Genomic DNA, 17,997 nt, shown 5'->3' with positions numbered 1-17,997 from the left:
TACTGATTTTCAGAATATGTTACCTTGATGCTAAAAGTGTAATATAAACTTTAGAAAAATATACCAAGTCAGGTGAATTTTAAGAGAAAGAGCAAAATGACAAAAATCAGCAATATCACATAGGGTGATTTTTACTATTTAGCTTTTCCTAATAAAATTCACATGACTTGGTATATTTTTTTTAACTTTATATTACACTTTTAGCACCATTATAACATATTCTGAAATTTGTTTTCACCTGTAAACCTTTACTGAATGTGATTTGTCTATATTTCTTTTTTCATTGAAATATTACTAATATTTTCCAAGTCTTTTTCCTATTCCATTTGATAGAAATAAAAATTCTAAGAACCATCCACTTCTCTAAACTTGTGACATGATATTAAATCTTTTTCAAAGAAAAAAATGGTTTGTATTATCTGTCCTTAAAAGCTTGTTCTGATGAGTACAATCGTTTTTTTTTAGGAGACAGGCTATTCGCACATAAGTTAATGTCACAAGGATTTTAACATTTTCGTTTGAAGTCAGCATTTCGTCAAAAAAATATAGCGCCGTTTTTATGAATTTACTTTATAATTCTGTTTAACCTACATTGGCTGCATCGTTATTGTTGACAACTTATACGCACGATCACGTTACACGAACGATTCTGCATGATTAACGCACGATGAAATCTGTTAAGGTGCGGTCACACGATGCAATTTTTCATCCGATTTTCATTCGACGTGCTCAGTTAAATCGGATGGAGTCGATTGGTGGTGTGGTCACACGATCCGATTTTACATTCGGTTTACAAACGTTTTTTGCAGGAAATGATTAGGAACTTGTTATTATTTTTTCTAGATAGAAGTACGTGTAACTCTGTACAGAGACATGCCTCTGTTCTGTTTCAATAATAATGATATTGGGGGGAAAATTCCCTCAATTTAATATTACGTCATTTTACCCATTTATGACGTTGATTTTGACGTAGTTAACACCGTACACGGGTCAATGGTCACTCACAAGTAGATGATTTAAGTTTATTACTTTCTACTTCGGCAAAGAAAAAGTCGCACTATATTTTGTTCAAAAATATTTTACCAACAAAGGTGAAATAAAATGCATATACGAAAGTTAACTTTGTTTGATAGGCCAGTCGTTGGAGGAAAATTATAAATAAATAGGCGAGAAACGGTTTATCAGAAGCTCTTCAAGAGTTGATAAAATCGGTACAGAATTGATTTTTTGTAATTATTTAAAGAAGTATATACTATTTTCTTTTCTATATAGATAAAAAAAGACTTTAAAAAATAATAAGTAACAATAAAATAACTATAAGGTCTTCCGTTAATACGGAAGACCTTAAATCTTACAAAACGAAATTTGAAAGTTTATTAACGCACGATCACGCACGATTAAAACTCCGAACGATTGAGTCTGATACACGCACGATCTCGCACGATACACGAACGATTCTACACGGTTGTTTTGTCAGCAATAACGTTGAAGCCACTGTATCACTGAGTTGTATTTTACCTGACTTGTTTTTCACCAATTGCCGGTTTTTTGTTTTTTTTTATTTGTTTGTTTGTTTTTTTTTTATTATTATTTTTTTAAACAGAATTTTACATATTATTATTGTATATGTAAGGCTCTCTACACGTCCGACCGGTCAACAGGGGTGCCCACTCCTTTTGAAAATATGATTTTATCTCTGAAATTTCCAGAGATTTATATATAAGTCCTTTCACAGAATTATGTTGTTTTAGGTTTTTATAATTTTTTTACTACCGGTTTTATACAGTATTTATAAAGCGCCTTATATAGTAAATAACCAATCACCCTAAAGCACTGTATAACATAGTGAGAATACATGTACAATTATAAAAATATTGAAACATTATCAGGAATCAAGGTAATGTTGAATGACACAAGAAATAAAAATGTGGGATTGATATCCTTTATTAAAAACAAAATATTGAAGAAAAAAAAAAACAGCAAAAAATAAAAATACAATCAAGCGAAAGAATTATCATAATAATAAATTATTCAACTTGAGTCACATATATGATTATTTATGCAACAATTCTCGTTTTTAAAAAGTTTATTTGTATCAACTGTCCTTAACTCATCAAATATAACAAAAATTAACTAAATGCCTCCCTATAAAGATGGATTAAAGATGTTTTAAGTGAAAGGGTGCACAGACGAACATAAACGCAAATATAAACATGATAAAGGTAGACAGTTCCAGAGGGATGCTACAGCCACATGAAGACATCTATTGCCCTAAATAGAAGATCGGTTTAACTGTCTTAGCAGTGTCCGATGGCTTGCTGATCTTAGGGAACGTCCAGGTCGATAGATGTTGGTGAGGTTTTCAATGTATCTCGGTGCCATGTTCTTAATAACTTTGTATGTATAAAGAAGAATTTTGTATTGGACGCGTTTAACAATTAAAAGCCAATGCAAAGGCTTGAGAATGGTAGTACTGTACATTCTAAATCATATACGCAAAGAATTAATTATCGTGTAATTTCGCGAGAAGCATCGCTTGCAAATCAAATTACTTGCTCTAATTTTCCTGTGCTGAAATCCATGTAAATTTTATTGATCAACCTTCCATTTTAGAAAAAATTATTTTCGCGCTTTGATGTTGAATTGTCATTTTGCGATAATAAATTCTCGAGAAAAATAAAGAATAAAAAATAATGTTCCTTTTGGTACGGGTAATACAACGTTCCGCTATATTCTTTGCTGTTTGGCTAGATCGGTTTTATTTGAATGATTGATTGTATATTGTATAACGTCCCTCTTGAGAATTTTTCACTCATATGGAGACATCACCGTATGCCAGTGAAGGGCTTCAAATTTAGACCTAAACTCTGCACTCAGGGCCATTGAGCAGTGAGGGTTCTTTATCGTGCCAGCGTTTACTGTGACACGGGACCTACGTTTTTTAAGGTCATATCCGAAAGACCCATGACTTTCACTTCTAGTGCCGAGCGCTTGGCTAAGGGACAGTCACTACCTTTGTTTACGTCTTAGGTATGACGCGGCGCTGCGAACGAGAATCGAACCCGGGCCTCCCGATCACGAACCGAACGCTCTACCACTAGGCTACCGTGACCGGTCGGTTTTATTTGTACTATAAAGTGAATCATTAGCGTAGTCGAGCCTAGAGGCCACAAGTGCACAGACTATGATCTTGCAAGCATTCTCTGTAATCATCGGTCGTGTTCTACCATTGTTCCTTAGATTGAAGTAGCATGCACGAGGAATGGACGTATTTTGCTTTTGAATGCTGAGATATCTATCAAACCGTACACCGAGGTACTTTACGCTGCTTGTCTCACTAATGCCGGTGCAACTAAAGTTCAGATGATACAATGGAGATTCTTTTATTTGATGTATAGGAGTAAAAACTATAAAATACAAAATCTGTTTTATTCTCGTTTAGTTTCAGCATATTGGTGCACATTCACTATCTCAAAAGTTTCAAAACAGTGTTATTCCACATGTACCTAGGTTTAAAGACAAGGTAAGCTTGAGAATCACCAGCATAACTATGATAGTGTATGTTGTTTTGGAACAGGTGCTACCAATAGGTCTGGAAAAGATTATTGGAGCGATTGCTGTTCGTCATCTTAACCTCGCCTCATTTAAGTGTCTGAAACCATTGTCCTATGACTTAAGTGGCTCTTTAAGTTAGATCTGAAGGCTGTTACTTCCTCCTCGTCCCCTCCCTCCGGGAATTCTAAATATGATTTTGATTCTATCAGGTCCATTAAAGAAAGTGGCAATTTTCTCATTGCACTTTCCTCTAGAGCCACAAGAAAAAAAACATTTTCACCATTTCGGGAATATATAGATTCCATTCGAGCCATGTTCAATTCAAACATACACCAATATGATTCTAAAAACTGTGACGTCATAATACAAACAGTTTGTCTACTGTTATGAATGGCGTTTGTGATATTATCTTCAATCCCTGTCCCTGGGATGAAATCACGATGGTGTATACACAGCCTCAAATTGGTTTGATCTTCGAGGAACTTCACTAGAGAAATAACGAACTGTCGGTCACTTTCAGCATACGACACAAAGGCATCAAAGTGATATTCTTTTCCATGATATTTCCGGTTACGTAGTTCGTCGTCTTTGTACTTTTCCCTCGCAACATAATACATATATCTTAATACCACCTGTATCTATAAAGAATGCGACTGAAAGCGGTTGTCAAGGCGACGATAATTAATGACGTCATAATCACAATAAGAAGAGCGTAAGACACACATCGTTTTTCCAAAGTCTGAAGTACATTTTCAATGTCAGAAAAATGGACCTTTGATGAATTTAAGAAATCACAAGAATAATTGTGGAAATACAGAAATTTTACATTTTTAGACAAGTGCATCCACTTTAGAAATCCCAAGTTTTCACAATCGCATCTCAATCTGTTATCTCTCAAATTCACTGAAATTTCTCTACTTTGTGAAATGGAATCTAACGCGTTTCTCGTGTCCGCATCCAAAGACGTTAACTGATTATTTGAGAGGTCTACATTTGAGAGATTCGTCATATGATTTATAGGTATCGAAAATTTATTCAATGAATTATAACTCATATCAAGATTTTCCAATTAATTCAGATTACGGAAAATTTTATCCGGAAGAGAAACAATTCTGTTCCTAGTTAAATCAAAAGTGGTCAACATACGAAGATATTGAAAAATTTATTTCTCCATTCTCATCCATTTCTAAAGTTTCACCCAATGCATTATGGGATAGGTTGAGGTAAGATAAATTTCTAAAATACTGAAAGAAATTCGGTGAAATGTAACCGCAGAAATTATTGGAGAAATCTATATATTCCACACTTTCAAATCCTATAATAGGACCGTTCAATTCGTAGATTATATTGTTTTGCATGTACAGACGTGTCAACTTATGGGCAGACTTGAAAACATAATCCTGTATGGTGAACTTGTACAAATTGTCGTGGAAATAAAGTGTTTTGAGATTTCGTGGCAAATATACACTAACATCGAAATTTACATTCAAGGATAATGGTAATCTAGGCTTTCTCGTCAAAATATCAGAATGTTCTGCAAGCCTAGTGCCGACAGCTCGGGTATCATTACAGTTTATAAAAAAGTACGTAAGGGTTGCCCGCAACCCTGTGTCTCGCCTGCTGTCGCTGTGGTTAGTAAGAAATGATTGTCTGATAAACTGAAGCATTTATTGACATTTCAGAAGGAATAACTCAAAAAGTGGATCGAGTCATTTTGCTGGTTTTTAAAGAGATATTGTCATGGACTTAATAAGAACTGTAAAACGTTTCTATCTGGACTGACTATAGGTATATTTTATATGGATTTAATATATAACTTTTGCATACTGATGAACACAACATTTTCCTCTTAGTCAATTGCTGAAAATTACATACATTGTAACATGTCAAGAAAGTTTTAAAATGTTGAAGTTATATTTACTTGATTAATATCTGGAGTCATGTGTAATGCACTGCATATGCCAACTGGTAAACAGAAAAGTAGGTAGGATCCAAATGCATCATGTAGGTTAAATCTCATATATATACATATACCCTGTAAATTCACAAATTATTGTGATGTTTTTATTATTGCGAATATTGCAACGTGTTATGAGTCGCAATAATTTGAACTTGCATTTTGAAATCAAATCCACTGTATATGTATCATTTCATGCAGAAAATGTAAGATTACCTAATTATGGTACTGATATTGTTGGTTACCCATGATGTGTAGACTGACAAATTATCATGCCACTATAAGTTATAGTTGCTGAGATATGGACCTCCACCATAAATTTATGCAAAGTCACTCATGCGGAAAAATGTAGGTCAAGATGACCTAATTCTGGTACAGGCGTTTGTGGTTACCCATGATGTATCCACTGACAAATTATCATGCCACTATAAGTTATAGTTGCTGAGATATGGACCTCCACCATAAATTTATGCAAAGTCACTCATGTGGAAAAATGTAGGTCAAGATGACCTAATTCTGGTACAGGCGTTTGTGGTTACCCATGATGTATCCACTGACTAACTATCATGCCACTATAAGTTATAGTTGCTGAAATATGAACCTCCATTATCAATTTAACCAAAGTCATTCATGCAGAAAAATGTAGGTCAAAATGACCTAATTCTGGTACTGATGTTGTTGGTTACTTATAACCTGTACAATGACAAATCATCATGCCATTATAAGTTATAGATGCTGAGATATGGACCTCCACCAAAAATTTAACCAAAGTCACTCATGCAGAAAAATGTAGGTCAAGATGACCTAATTCTGGTACTGACGTTTGTGGTTACCCATGATGTATCCACTGACTAATTATCATATCCCTATAACTTATAGTTGCTGGAATATAGGTCTTCACCATAAATTATCATGAAAAAACTAAGTCCAACTTAAGGAAAAAATACGGAAAAATTTGAATTTTTTTTTTCAAAATCATACTTGGGATATAAATTTTTATCCATACTGAATATTGTGTCCAAATTTCAAGAAATAAAATTTGAGAAAGTTATTGCAGTTTATAAAACTTTGACATTTGGGTTAACCAAAAGTTGGACGCCGACGACGACGACGACGACGACGGAATCTATGGTCGCTATGTCTCGCTTCGCGACATTCGTCGCAGGCGAGACAAAAACTCCTTTGTAAGCAACTGCCGGAAAGAAGCTTGAAAACTCACATTTATACTGATTACATTGGGCAACTGCCAAACTCAGCCAAATAAAATCCAAAACTCAGAATGTTATTCGCCAAATTTAGATGTTTAAGGGACTTTGGTAATTCTGTTAGAAGTCCTGTTTCAAGACTGTTGATGCGATTTGACGCTAAATTCAGTTCCTCTAGCTTTGTGTTCTTGAGATAAACAGTATGATATTTCATGAGATTAAAACTGACGCCATAGGTGCATTGTAATTTTTCAAAATTTAGAACTCGAATTGAAGTAGAATTTTGTAAGTCACTCGATACATTAACAATAACTTCTAAAGTTAATTCCTGATTACTTGAAATGTCAAGATGTTGAATATTTGGGGACTTCTCAAAAGCTCCAAGCTCAATAGATCTAAGTTTATTGCTAGAAACACTTAAATTTCTCAGGTCCTTATATTTTCCTAGTGACGCTGCATCCATTTGTTGCAGTATATTTTCGGAGACGTCTAAATACAGTATTCCCCTAGGAAGGTTTTCTGGAAACTTTAAAATGTTGTTTCTTGCAAGATTTATTCCTGTAACTTCACTGTTAAAAGATGGTGTTGTTGTGAGATTGAGGTTTTCACAATTTGCCCAAAGTTGTCCCTGATAGATTGGGCATATACATCTTTTGTCGGACGAACATTCCAGAGATTCTGCTTTGAAGTGTGTCGCAAATAAAACAGAAAGGCAAAACAGACCAAACATGTTGAATGAATGTTCCGAATTTCTACAACAATATTAAATGAAATATTAAGTCTTCGCAATCATGGGTAATAAAACGGTGATGGAAATTCTATTTCTGCATTTTATTTGTTTTTGAAGAAAATATACCTCGAAATGAAATATATTTATATACACTTTTCCCTGTTTCTCTGCAAGGAAAAAAAAATAAAGACAATGATCTTGATTTTTTTTTTTAAAAATCCTGTTGTTTAAAATAATCTAAACATTGAGATGATCGGGAAAAACATGTGGAGATGATTTCTCTTTTTTTAAAAAAAGTTTTTTTTTTATCTTAAAAACAAATCAAAGGAAAAAGTAAATCGCATGAATTAACTAATACTGAAAACATTGAAAACGTCGAGGCAGAATCATATAAACTAAGTGTGATGAAGGAGATTTATACAATTAAAATACTATTACGTCTGTATAGCTATTTACCTTTGTACTAGGAAACTGATGGGTAGAGAAACATAGGAGACATAAAGTTAATCCATTTAGTGTTTATATTTAAAAGAATAAATAAATTTAAGGAGGTGCATGCATTTTGCACTAGAAGGTCATATTATGTTTGTCTCTCATAAAGTAAAGTACAAGACCCCTTGCTATTGCGTAGATGGCTGTTCTATGCCCTGCGCCGATGATTTAATTTGACACAGAAATGGGATTGAAAATGATAATTCAACTTTATCTCCGGAGGAAAAGTTAAAAAAAATATTCCTAGTAATTATTGTTGAAAAAAAGCTTCATATTAGAAAAAGTATGATTTTAACTTTTATTTTATGAGTTATTTCTATTGAAATTTATTTTCATCCAGGTATTTTTTATAACGGAGTTCGACAATTTAATAGAAATATCCACAGGTTTACATTTATTGATTCTAATTATGTGATCCTGAATGCTGTATTGAAAAGATTACAAAAAAAGAAATCGAATGCAGAAGAGATGTAGTTATTTTTTCTCCAAAGATATTGTCTGAAAAATACTAGTTATATGAATGCAATAACTATTAATATAAAACAAAAATGCCTTTAAGATTAAACACTAAAAACTAAAAGTACAAGAAAAATCGATTCTAATATAACAGCAATCGAATACTTAATTTTAAGAAAATATTATTTTCTACAAAGACAGTCTTTAAGTTCAAAATTCTGTGGTTGTGAAAACTGTTGAAAACCTTTCTCCGAATCCCTACAGCTTGTATATATATGTTGTGGCTTGTGATTAAATCTTTCAATTGAAAATAGAACAATGTTTATCCTTTTTCGTCTAGTGATGCATGTCTAAAGTCAATGGGATAATGAAGGAGTTAATTGTTCAAAAATAACTCTACGCAGTATAAAACAGTTTAATACGTTTGTATAGGCATATAATAAAAATTTTCCGGATCTTATTGCAATCTTTGTATTTAATACGGATATGATCTCTTATCCATAATTAAATTGCGCATATTCAAAACTCTAAGCTATTTCAAATTACTATTTAAAAATTATATAAAAAAACCCTTACCAATTCCTTGCCATTCGTTCCTTTACTTTAAAAACTATTCATCCTTATGAAGAGGGGTTCAATATCAAAGGTATGAAACATCTAACATTTCTAAAACACCGTTTGGAAAATAGGGTCGATCTAAATAATTAACTGTTGAAGTCACGACAGACAAACATGAATGATGAATATAATATGTATTCCTGACCTCTGTTCTTTGTCGTTCGGGGAATCTAACGTGCACAATCGCGTAAAAAAATCGTTTTAAATAGGTAAAAATTAGATTTGTACATGTTGTTTTTCAGATGTGTATTTCACGGAAAACAGGTTGCATTTCAATTGCTTAATCCGTTACATTCAGTCGTAGTTTAACACTGCTTAATAAAATGATAACTTTAATTGAGACATTAAATGAAATAATGCATATATGCCATTGTGTTTTACAAATTGATTTTTTTTTTGATTTTTTAAAGATTTGCATTGTAAAAAGAAATATTAATATTCTGTAATTTAAAAAGGAAATACTACGGGCTGGATATAATTTCCTGCTCTTTTTTAAAAAAGAAAAACTTAACTGTACTTGAAAATGCATCTTTATGAAAGCATTTCAATCGATGAATAGAGAATGTAGAGGGGAAAGGAGGATGTCAGCATGTAATTACACGTATTTCCTCAGAAATTGTCCTATCAAAAAAAAGAAAAGCATAGTTAATAATAATAATAGTGAAGTATGTATTTTCTACGTTTAAACTGTTTGTAGAGATAGAGAAGCATTGTTTTGTATTTATGTACAATTGCCAATGCAAATGTCTTTCGATAAAATGACTAATCTGTGGATCTTCTCATTCTTTAACATTTCCGTTCCTGTCGTGAACGCAACTCATAGTTATTGTACTACCGCAAAATTTCGAAAAATCGCCTTCACTCTCCATTTTCATAAACAACAGGATACTTAGGTATATTGCACTTTGCCACTTATGTGACTTTTATTTCAGAAAATACTTGTAATTTTTTATATAATAAATTGTCAAGAATCCATGAAATTATTAATAAACTACTTATTATCTGTATCAAAAAATCACAACAGAATGAAAATGAATTATGAATATGATTAAAGTGTATTAAAATATAAGGTATTACATTATGTGTGGCGTAATTGATTACATAATATATAAAAACCTTCTTGTGGTCTGAAACCGAAAACTACGTAAATGTAAAACACATTTAAAATGAAGAAAAGACTGATTGTATATTGTTTTACGTCCCTCTCGAGAATTTTTCACTCATTTGGAGACGTCACCGTATGCCGGTGAAGTTTGACCTTTACTCGGCACTCTGGGCCATTGAGCAGTGAGGGATCTTTATCGTGCCAACGCCTGCCACTGACACGGGGCCTCGGTTTTTCAGGTCTCATCCGAAGGACCCGCAACATTCACTTCGAAGTGCTGAGCGCATGGCGAAGGAACAGTTGCTACCCATTTTTATCGACTTAGGTCAGTAACGGCCGAGATGCGAACTCACGACCTCCCGATCACGGAGCTGAGCTACCGTGAACGGTACAAAGAAAAGAATATATAGATAGAATTGAACTTCCTCAAAAAAGGAAAAGGTGGCGGGGTGGAGGCGGCTTTAAAAATTGAAGCTATCCAACACACTCGTACTTTCACCAGGTCTAAAAAGAAACTGAAAAGCGACGCTATTTGGACGGCCTGGTTCAGATTATTACCGCGCACGATTTTTATTGGGTATTTACTAAATGTTTTCAATTCAAAGAATCATTTGCATTTGCCTTTCAGGACTATAATTTTGAAAAACTTTCAAAGGATAATGCATGCGCGATCACTCTCATACGCAGAGCATTCCAATGTATAAAAAATATTTTAAGTTAAACTAAAAATTCATTTAAAAATGTCCAATCTCATCTTGAATATTCTCTCTCTCTCTCTCTCTGCCAAGTAGTCTGTACTTGTTTAAACATATATGTAAATACGAAATTAAGGAAATTAATATGTTTGATAATACATATTCTAAATTTTATTCCCATTATATAAAAATGTTAAACATTGTAATGAAATATATTATCAGGCCATCTAATAAAATATTTGCACTAAAGTTTTATGCACATAGCGTATCCTATTTAAAACAAAAACACACGTTTCAATACTTCAATTTTAATCAAAACCTTTACCATTGTTGTGTTTAACATTAGGGTAATCCAATTATCAGGTTCTGACAATCAGGTGCTGAATAATTGAAAATATCTTTTAAAATGTCTTTGAAATCTCAAAGTAAGGCATGTTTTTAAACTTCGTCTTTAAATGTAATATTCTATTAGGGAAAAAGTAAATCTAGAATAAAGTTTTAGGAGATGGAAATTGAAATACCCACTATGCATTTTCTAATTGAAACGTGAACTACAAATAAATGTGTATATTAAAATAAAAGATAAATGTGTTCAGGTTTTTCAAGAAAATTCCTCATTTTTTTTATATACCTATTCGATACTTAATTATTTTTACTTCAATCATTTATTATATATTTTTGTGTATAAATCGTTTCCAATCATTTTAAAACACCATAACTCACTACTAATTTAATATCATACTGACAAACATCAACTGAGGATAGGGATTTGTCCAAAAAGATCGTGGTTAATGGCGTTTTGTCAAAATTCATGGTTCAAGATGTTCTTGTTTTATACCAAAATAAATGTTTTGAAAATCCAGGTGAGAATAGATTAGCTTTGATAAATTCATCAAAACACTTTGGACCAAAATAATATAATTTGTTGAGATGTATATAAATTTAAAAAGTTGTAGGGAATTTTTTTTAAGAGCAAAATCAATCAAGTACCCTTGGCTTCTTGTTTTTCTGTCTGATTGACTCCGTGATTTGGCCCTAAGTGACCCTAGTCGATAAATCGTGTGAGCGATCGTTTAATACATGTATATACTACACCGCCTTCGTCGGCATTTATTTTAGCGCCATACTTTGGGACCGGCATACTTGAAGTGTTCCATGGAAGTTTCTAGTATGCCGGTTCTCAGAAGGACGCGATTGCGCATGAGCAGTTATTTTCCTTGACATTGCTCATGTTGCTAAGCAGAGTGTAAACACCCGCCATTTTGATGTTTGCTTCGGATGCCGAGACAGGAAAGTTCTCTAAGTATGAGAGTAATTAAATTGTTTCCCTTACTTTACGAAACGAAATCATTTAGACTATTGTTTAAGTCGATCGTTTGGAGGGTGATCCGTTATCTTTTGGGGGATTTAAGTTGATTGTTGGTTGTAATTAATTGTAGGACGAGCAGATTAGGATAGTAGATTGTTTTTACAAGGTCAAAAAAGTTAGATTCGTATTGGTATGTGAACCCGTATCTGGATCTACAAAATTAAGAAAGTGATTTACTTTTAAATGTTCGTAATCCTCCTTATCCAAGATGTCATTGGCTTTCCAACAGTCATTTATTATAATTGTTCCTGGAAAAAATGTTACTTTTAATAATTTTTTTGGCCGTTTTAGCCATTTAATCGATCACGTGAGCGATCGTTTAATATATACTACACCGCCTTTGTCGGCATATATTTTGGCGCTATATTTTGGGGACCTGCATACTAGAAGTGTTCCAAAATGGGTAGCAACTGATTCCCCGCCATGCGGTCGTGGAGCTTACAATTCAAATTTGTTTAAGGACAGATGATACAAACATTTTTTTCTTTGAAAAAGATTTTATATCATGTGACAAGTTTAGAAATGTGGATGGTTTTTAGAATTTTTTCTCCAAAGAACTGGAAAATGAAATAGACTTGGAAAATATTAGTAATATTTCAATGAAAAAACAAATATAGACAAACCACATTCAGTAAACGTTTACAGGTGAAAATAAATTTCAGAATATGTGAATACGCTAAAAAAGTAATATAAACCTTAGAAAAATATACCAAGCCAGGTGAATTTTAAGAGGAAGATCAAAATGACAAAAAATTAGCAATATCACATAGGCTGATTTTTACCATTTAGCTTTTCCTTATAAAATTCACCTGGCTTGGTTTATTTTTCTTAAGTTTATATTACACTTTTAGCACCATGTTAATATATTATGAAAATTGTTTTCACCTGTAAACCTTTACTAAATGTGATTTGTCTATATTTGTTTGTATCACCTGTCCTTAAATAGAGTTTCCAATCCGGTTAGTTCTTCACCATTTGTACAAGGGGTTATCAAAAAGTTCGTGGATTGAGGCTATAAAATTAGTACTCTGTAGTCTCTACTTTCAAAATTTATAAGGGACATAAAACAACAAAATATAAAGAAATGTTGAAAATTTTAGCTTGATTCGTTCATTATTTGCTTAAATATGATAAAATAAAAACGATATTATATGATTACCCGACGCCGTCGCAATTTAGTTTCATGACATCCGACAACGTCATTGTTTTTCAATGTCCGCTTCTTCTACTTCATATTACTCGTATACTTAATTTGATGAGATTCCTTGAAGTTGAGTAAGGACTTAAACCCGTCTTGTTTAGATGACTTTACAATGTTAGGAACAGCCGCTTTCAATGCATATAATATTGCAATTGGATTTATAAACTGGGAGAGATCCTCGCTCGATTGTGCCAGCATATATTGCTTTTGAGAGAGTTATATCTACAACATATGATCAACGTCAATTTACGTATTTCTGTCGCTGGATTCGTGCCATTCAAAAGTAATTTAATAAAATATGAATTTTAATTGGGACATAAGATTACCTATTTCATATGTACCATTGTGTATATCAAATTAATGTTTCATCCTTTAAAGATTTGCATTGTAAAACACGTATTAATATTCCGTATAGTTAAGGAAGGAAGTAAAATGTGTTCGATAAGAATACCTTCTCTTATCTTAGCTTAATTGTACTTAATGTATATTTAGGTAAGTATTATCATTAATAGGCAGAAGCGGGCAGAAGGGAATCAACATTAAGTTACTTCTCTGAAATCCTCTTAAACTTATTATATAAAAAAAGCTGAGTATTGATAATTATGAAGAGTATATCACCTCTGTAAAAAAGGTTGGAAGAGAGAAAGAAGCATTTGTATTTGAATATGTCCAAAAAATGAATATTGTAGATCTCTCTCTCTCTCTCCATTTCTCTCTCTCTCTCTCAGTTTCTCAAGTAAGACATGCGTGTTTAAATATATCTGTAAATACTGACATATTCAAATTAATTTTCCTTAAGATTCTTTGCAAATTTGAGTATTGTACATTTTCTCATGAACTACAATGGAGAAGCATGAATATCTCTTTGTGATGTATGTCATATTTTTTTTTTTTATAATTTCATGTTATCCAAATTTACTAGAAATATTTTAACAATAGTTTCAAATGATTTGTTTCAATTTTTTTTAAGATATCACGATTTATTCAAAACTTAATAATGTCTGTTATCATACAAACGAAAGCAGCATAGAAATTAGAATTAAGATTTTTTTCATCGATTTGTATTCCAATTATGACTTAATAGCTTTGTTGAAAAGAAATGAACTTTGGAAGATAGGTAGTCCTCATTGAAAACGACAAAAACAATGACGTTTTAGAACGTTACGGAACAGCAGATAATTACGCAAATTTGTGTTTTACTCAGGAAAAAAACCTTAATAAACTCAAAAAATGTTAGTGAAAAAAATGTGTATGTGTGTAGAAAAAATACAGGCAGTATTCGAGTGACTGAAACTATGTATCGGATGAGGACAGTCTGTGAAGAAACGGTTTAACTGTAAAAATCAAAGAAAAAATTGAAAAATGAGAACAATTCTTAAAAAAATAAATCTTAAATACTGAAAAAAGAATTTAAAACAGGGCACTAAAGTATGCTGTGTTAAATATATAGGGATTGTATTTTTTTAATTTTATTTTATTATTAATTTGTTTTTGTTTTAGAGATTCTTCACTCTATGTTTTGACGTTGCATTGCCGTGTGCTCCGCGAGCACAAAACATGTTAATCTTAAAATGAGCAAAATTGATTTGATATGACGTGAAATGAAACAAACCCCGTACATAATTACTGTTGCAAGTTCTGTCAAACATACTTCATTTAAAAAGCAACTGCAAAACCAGCACTGTCTTTTCTTGAAAATGATAATAATGATAAAACATTATTATTGTCTCTCCCTGATATAAGTGTACTTTTGCATTGGTGATTGAGAATCGGATGTTTTCTGCTATCTCAAAATCTTGAGAGCTGACGTATGGGACTTTTGTCTGCAGAATGCATAAGATTGAAATGTGGAATTTAAATTACATTCATCTTACGCAAGTAAATCGATATTACACTTGAAGCTTGTCAAATGTTTTAAAACCTAGCATTATATGGTCCTGCTTTTTAATGTCGTTTTGCATGTCACTGAGTCGACTTAAGTGCTTGAAATATTTCACTACACTGATAACAACACTGAATGCTAAAGAAAGGATAAAGTTAATATCTTTTGGACCTGCTCCTCCACCAAAGTCAAATGTGACGAATAAAGTCAAAGGGTAAGTTTCTTGCAAATGTTGCTTTTTATTTTTTCCAAGTCTTGTCAAATAATAAAAATAGTGATAAATTTGAAGTCGGGATTACAATTACTGTAAAAGCAGAAATATTCGTGTGGGATTAAACTTCCTTTATTTTTTCGTTAACAATTATCAAAGATAATTAATCCAAGACGAAATTCTATATAATTGTGTATAATTTCCTGGTTTAATTTAGAAAGAACGAAGTTTGATGTCCACGAAATCTTTTTAGATGAATTAACGAAAGCTTATGCTCACAAGAATTGTGTTTTTGCAGTATCTAGAATATCAAATGGACAGTAAGATAGTGTATATAATTGAAACATATATTTTTATGTTAAAGAAATTAAACGCATTGAAGTTTCGACACCTCATAGCATATTTCCAAAGATATTACTAACAATATATACCAATAATTTGTTTCTTTATCTTGGTACATGTAATCAAGCCGATTGAACTAATACTACTCATGTAGATACAACGATAAAAAAGACCTCAAACTTGTAATCAATGTCTCTACAGAGTTCATTATAAAAACAGACTTTCACTTAATTGTTACTTTTGTTTTGTAAGGGACAGAAAGATATTCTAGTAAATACTGTACAAAAAGAATTCCTATTACCTTAAGATTGTAAATGGAGCAGTACTTTTACCTAGATATGAGATTACATAAAGGTTAAATAAGCATATAAATTGGAGATTTTAAAAGCGCCTTGTTTAAAGAGAAGAGAGAAAAAGAAGTTTGAAAAACTTTGAACATATGTATTTTATAGCTAGAAGAATTCAAAGATTTCAGTTTAAAAGATAATGTTTAATATATGATGGACTGTAAAAGACAATTGGTCACCACATAGTCCGATGGCACATTTCCTTATCGTTAGACTAGCATGCCAAAGCCCTATTGTGCAGAAAAACTATCAACGTTGTTGAATTTGCAGTGGACTTTTACGAAGAGGGCTGACTTTTACAGTTGCCGCTTACTTTTACACTAGGGCTATGTACGGTAGCTTTTTTTTTTATATAAAAATTTATCTCAATATCAAATTAAGGTTCATAAACCCTCTGATCACTCATATGAAATTTTTTTTATAACTTTTATGATTTTCCAAAGGATTGATCATGATTGATTGATTGATTTATATTGTTTAACGCCGAGGCGGCACTATTTCAGCCATATTTCGGCGGACAAGTTTGCTTTATGACCGGTTCAGTGAAAGTTTTTTGTTTCTCTGGCGGCCCCCATAAGCCTTCTCTTTTTCGAACTCCAGAGAAACGGTTTTTTGCGTGCCAAGGGGATTGTTTCCCTGACACGGGGCATCATTTAATGTCCCATCCGACGGACTCAAAATTTAAGGAAATGTATATGTTGAATAAAATACAAACGATTATGACATGGCTTGCGTGGCAAAATTTCACAAAAAGGCACTTAAACTTGACAATTTTGTAAAGAAATAATAGGCATTTGTGTCATTAAGAATTTTCTCTCTTATCAGAGTATCAATGTAGCTTAAACGAAAACAACGGGTTATTTCTATGCACATATCAGTTGTTCTTGAAGAAAACGACAACCACACAGCCATCAACTCCCGGCATTCACATGTTAGCTCCCCTAACACCATGCCTATAACCACTAAAGGTTTTCTAATGCATTATCAATTCTGTACCTCCATACATGAAACAAGTTTAAATGTAAAAGTAAGTCAGTGCTTCTCGTAAAAGTCCAATATTCCGTCAATCTTTGAAACCCTTGTTTAGTTTTCGAAAACGAAGTATTTGATACGTTACAAAAGGTGAATTGTTTTTCCTAATCATCGGACTTTGGCATATTGTACTATTGACTCTTTGCGGAGATCATTGAACTTTGGCTTGACCTCAAATAATGGTATCATTTATATAACATTTGACCCACCACTGATATTTTAAGATGTTCGGATTTACTTAAAATTTACATATTGTAATGAATTTCTAATCCCGATTAATTACAATTCCATATTTACTTTTCTCATAGTATTTTCCAAAATGATTGTTCCTTGACTACAAATGCAATGTTTTGAACCAGTGTTATATTGAAGAAATATTATATAATATACAACACATGTTAAAAGAAAAAATAGGTACAAACGGGCAAGAAAAACATTCTCTGTGAATTAAATCTGGATATGATTTTAGTTCCAAGTCTTACGCCTGTCTGATTAAAAAAATTAAAAAATATATAATAGTTTGACACGATGATTGCAGGATTTTGAAATCTGAGATTTTTTTCCTATAATCTCATCATTTGAAATTATTCAAGCTTTTATTTCTTAAAACAAATGAAATACAATGCAATCTAGATTCATCCCTTTGAGCAAACACCATATAGGTACGCATATTAAGGAAAATATTTAATATTTGTGCAAGGTGAAGGGAATGTTGCAATTTACTATCAGCCAATCAAGAAATACATGTGCTAAAATTGAATACCTTTTTGCTGATATTGCTTTTTTCGATTTCAGGAACG

The 17,997-nt window shown here is 32.3% G+C and overlaps 2 protein-coding genes across 2 annotated transcripts; both read right to left on the bottom strand.

The window, feature by feature from the left end:
- Nucleotides 1–3,453: 3,453 nt before the first annotated feature.
- Nucleotides 3,454–4,293, bottom strand: LOC134252918 (toll-like receptor 4). The gene has a single exon (XM_062735456.1). The coding sequence runs from the start codon at nt 4,170–4,172 to the stop codon at nt 3,645–3,647; it is 528 nt and encodes a 175-aa protein (XP_062591440.1). The 5' UTR covers nt 4,173–4,293; the 3' UTR covers nt 3,454–3,644.
- Nucleotides 4,294–6,714: 2,421 nt separating this feature from the next.
- LOC134252917 (toll-like receptor 4) lies at nt 6,715–7,465 on the bottom strand. Its single transcript, XM_062735455.1, has one exon. It carries the CDS (start codon nt 7,445–7,447, stop codon nt 6,743–6,745), a length of 705 nt encoding a protein of 234 aa, XP_062591439.1. The 5' UTR covers nt 7,448–7,465; the 3' UTR covers nt 6,715–6,742.
- Between the last annotated feature and the right edge of the window lie 10,532 nt (nt 7,466–17,997).

The sequence above is a fragment of the Saccostrea cucullata genome, unplaced genomic scaffold (assembly GCF_032062105.1).
Source record: "Saccostrea cucullata isolate Sc308-1 unplaced genomic scaffold, CSIRO_AGI_Scuc_v1 ctg5924, whole genome shotgun sequence".
NCBI classification, from domain to species: domain Eukaryota; kingdom Metazoa; phylum Mollusca; class Bivalvia; order Ostreida; family Ostreidae; genus Saccostrea; species Saccostrea cuccullata.
This window is presented reverse-complemented; position numbering and strand designations above follow the sequence as displayed.

Bases quoted from the DNA above. Each gene is read 5' to 3' on its own strand.
- LOC134252918 (XM_062735456.1), bottom strand. From the start codon at position 4,172: ATGTATTATGTTGCGAGGGAAAAGTACAAAGACGACGAACTACGTAAC.
- LOC134252917 (XM_062735455.1), bottom strand. From the start codon at position 7,447: ATGTTTGGTCTGTTTTGCCTTTCTGTTTTATTTGCGACACACTTCAAA.